Raw genomic sequence first — 4,063 nt, forward strand, 5'->3', positions numbered from 1 at the left:
CCCCCCCCCCCAAGTGGCTGAAAAGAAATTAATGAAAAGAAAATTAGAAATTTGGCTATCTGTGTAGATCCAGCCTGTATGTTTCATGACCAGAGAGCAACAACACAGACAGCAGGGGTCCAAAAAAATCCCACAGATCTCCTGAACCTTTATCAGGTCACTCCTTTTGCCGTTCATACTTGCTAACCTACTTTTCCCTACTAATATGGGAATCATTTGGAAACAAAGTTGAAAGTAGCAAGCTGTTTGGGAAAACGTACAGACACAGTTATTTGAATTCCAAATAGTTGAACTATTTGATTATGTTTGTGTCCTGTTATTAAGAGATATTTATGAACATTAGTATAAGTAGAGTTTTTCTTTATTTTTTAAATGAATGGCTGGTGGCTCTTTGTATAAGAAATACCTCTTGCACAATGAATCATTTGACCATCTCAGGTTGAGGCAAATAAATCTATTTAGTCTGTTCTATCAAATGAAATTTGGACATTTGAGTCAAAATCCTGTCAATGGTCAGGATATACAATCCATCTGAACAAATATTACTCACTTTGAAAATGAACACAGTAGGAAATACATCTACTGAAAGGCTAACCAAATCCTTGCTCAGAAATTCTAGTTGTTCCATTGATTCAGTGAGTGCAGACTGGTTTTACTAGACTTTATTATTTCTGGTTCACTACCTGATTTCTTGACTTCTATTGCAAAGAATCTCAGTTTTTACCAAGTAAAGGTGCTGCATGATACAGAAGAAAATACCCGCTTCCCACACTGTTTTATAAACATCACCTTCAAATGAATTTGGGACTGTACTAAACACTGGCCATTGCATTTATATGGGGAATATTGAGAAAGATAGTCCCTAGGCACTAGGATTTAGCTAAAAAGACTACCAAGTAAGCAGGTATGGGAAACTGGACATAGCAGTCAAAGTTTATTTCCAGGCAACTGGTGTGAAGAAATTTCAAAACAAAACATATACTTTTTTAGCTTACAGGGTAAACCCAACCTATTTAAACCAGAGCAATGGACATGAATCAGAAAAACAGATCCCAAAATTCTCAGACTGCTGAAGCAATTAAGATCCTGCTCTGAACATGGCTTTGTACAGTTAGTGGACCATGTCCCTCCCCTTTGTAAATAGCTATTACTGGTAGCTGTTTCTTCTGCCCTGTTTTATTGTCCAAGTATTCCTTCATCACACTTGTACTTTAACATTCTGTGATTTATGTTCACACAGCGTATCCCAGAACTATGTTACCCTAAAAGGGACAAAAGGGGGGGGGGGCTCTAAAGATATGACTGGAATTACAAAAGTTGGAAGAAACAGACAAAATATATTTAAGTGGATGGGACAGATTAGTTTTCTTGAAAAAGAAGCCCAAACATCCAGCACAGGCTTTGGAGGTTGGGTTTTTTTAGCAATGTTACAGATAGGCAAACTGATTTGAATATGTTAGGATTAAGAGTGCCAACTTTAAGGGTCTGGTCTAAACCACACTGGAGTCAATGGACAGGTTTGAACTTACTCAGTGTGATCTGGATCAAGTCTTTACTGAAAACATACCAGATGACAAAATGCAGCCAAGCAGACCAGGCCTTCTTACCACAGCCATGAAATGAAAATTTCTTGCCAGCGTTCACTACTTACCAAGACAGTTGTGGCCATCATGGGCTAACATGAACCCATCATAGCATGTACACCTGTAGTTGCCTGGAATGTTGATACACTCATGGACACAACCCCCATTGTAGAAGTCATTTTCACACTCGTCGATATCTAAAACACAAGAGGAGGAAAAAGAAGCTTTTGTAAAACGAGAATGCTAAGAATACAGAAAAATTTCTCCAGCTGAGCAAGGTCTTCAAATATATGCATGTTCCTAAGCTTTCTATATACTCATATTGCATATTTCATCCAACAGATGGCTCAGGGAATTACTGACTGAATATATCAGGGTCATATAAGACTGAAAAGCAGCAAGCCACACCTGATTTGGTACATTTTTTTATGTTTAAAATGTATGTTTTGGGTTTTGTCTTTAAAATAATCAAGCAGACAATGAGTTAAACCTTTGAATTTGTTGTAACAAACAACTACATGAAACATGCTATTAATATGGCATAAGACAAGAGAAAAGCATGCCTTGTTTAACAAAAAATTGTATTCTCAGAACAAGGAAGATCTGGTATACTCCTGACAATACATAAGGCTGTAGTTCTGTCCAATAAACCTTGAAAAACGCCATTTCTGAAAAAGCTGTCACAGTCCACTGAGCTCTATGAAGTTACAATTGATAACTTGGTACAGTTTTGTCTGTGTCTTGGCCCCCCCCCCCCGAAAATTAAGTCCTATTATCATTTTCTGTATTAATTCATTTACTGCAACAACAACAACAACAAGTCCAACATTTTATTCTTGGAAGGTATGCTAGAATTTTTTTTTTTTTTGTACATTGGCCTATATCTGAAAGAGTACCATGATAAGAGAGATGCATTCTGCTTCAACTACAAACAATCCTGTCATGATCTTCCCTCCCTCATAAAAAAAATCACTTCTTCACTCATTCTAGAAAGTGCAAACTTTCTTCTTTTTACAGACTGTATCTTGGCTTATACATGGAATGTCAGCATCACAGTCACTGCCGTGAATCATTCAGTGGTCCACATCAACCAACTAAAAATACACAAATAATTATAGACAACCTCATAGCTTGGTAACTATCAGCTCTAAATCTGTGGTGTGCTTGACCAAAAACCCCAGCTACTGTCCCTAAGCTAGACAGTGCATGATAAATGGATAAAGTAATCTTCTTAGAAAATCACCTGTTAGTACATCAGAGCTACCCTGGCTGTACATTTCAATCGTACCTTCCATTGCAGAGGTGGTTGAAATATTTCTGAATTAGGTTCATGTTCATGCAGCCTTTTTTTTTTTTTTTCTTTTTCTTTTTTTTTTTTAACTTTTTAAAAGTACTCCAGGAAAAGCTTTGCTACCCAGTATCATACCCAGACACAACCCCAAAACAGCAAGGTAGTTTGTTAAAACCAGATTCTTCTGAAAAGCCAGCTCTGACTCAGTCACTCAATACTTTCAGCATTTCTGGCCCCTGGACTGAGTTTGGCTAGGTTTGTCCTTCCTTGCACAATCCTCTGAGAAGCTGCATCTGTCAAGAGCAGGGACAGGCTTCTCCCAAGTTTTTTTGCAAGCCTTCCCCCTCAGGTCAGCCCCTCCCAGAAACCTACCTGAAACTCAGAATAGCCCAGGTCTCCATCTACTTCCCTCCAACAGCTCTGAAGCTCCCCTTCTACAATCTCCTCAGCAGCTTGAAATGGGAATTACAAATTCGGCTTTATCTGCAAAACTGGTTGGCTTTTTTGTAACTCAGCATTCAGCACCACAAAAATACTAGAAATAAGCTGGAGAAAGGATCTTCCTAACAAAAATACAATCTGCGGCTTTCTTTCAACCACTGCTCTGTTTCAGAAAGTTCCCATCCTTTACTAACGATTTCCATCCATTAGTTGTACAAGTGCCGAGTTAGCACAGCCTGTGGATGTGCTCTGCTTTCTGGAGTCTAGTATGACAACAAAGAGATACGTCTGTGATTTTTCCTGAAAACAATAACCAACAAGTCAATTACTGCATATTGGACTCATTCCAAACACACCTGCAGCATGGCAGTGCAAAGTCCCAGAAAAGCCGCTCTCCTTTATTTACAGCCCAGCGTGCTTGGGTGCATATTGCCAAAGCTCTCCAGTGAGGTTTCCACTTAGCAGATATTTGCAGCTTCCATAACCATTCATGAATACTTCCAGAAACTTCCTAACATTCTCAGGCTACAGGGACAAAAAGAGACCTCTACAGCAATGCCATGTTTTAACAGGCCAAGTCAATAATCAAAAAGCACATAACTTGATTTTGATGTCAGGTGTGTCGGGCGTTCCTTCAGGACACTCAGGAAAAATGGTAACTTCATTTTAAGATGTGTTCTTAACTTTATCCAGCACTGAGTGTCATGGTTTAACCCCAGCCAGCAACCAAGCACCACACAGCCGCTCG

The 4,063-nt window shown here is 39.0% G+C and overlaps 1 protein-coding gene across 1 annotated transcript in view; it reads right to left on the reverse strand.

Annotated features, from left to right (window-relative positions):
- The window catches only part of SCUBE1 (signal peptide, CUB domain, EGF-like 1), a 210,529-nt gene that overhangs the window by 175,112 nt on the left and 31,354 nt on the right, over positions 1-4,063 (reverse strand). The window contains exon 3 of the mRNA XM_010563586.1: positions 1,652-1,780. Within this exon, the coding sequence (XP_010561888.1) occupies positions 1,652-1,780 (129 nt within the window). The remainder of the gene's footprint in view (positions 1-1,651; positions 1,781-4,063) is intronic.

This window comes from Haliaeetus leucocephalus, unplaced genomic scaffold (assembly GCF_000737465.1).
Source record: "Haliaeetus leucocephalus isolate CR32 unplaced genomic scaffold, Haliaeetus_leucocephalus-4.0 Scaffold170, whole genome shotgun sequence".
In the NCBI taxonomy this organism is placed as follows: domain Eukaryota; kingdom Metazoa; phylum Chordata; class Aves; order Accipitriformes; family Accipitridae; genus Haliaeetus; species Haliaeetus leucocephalus.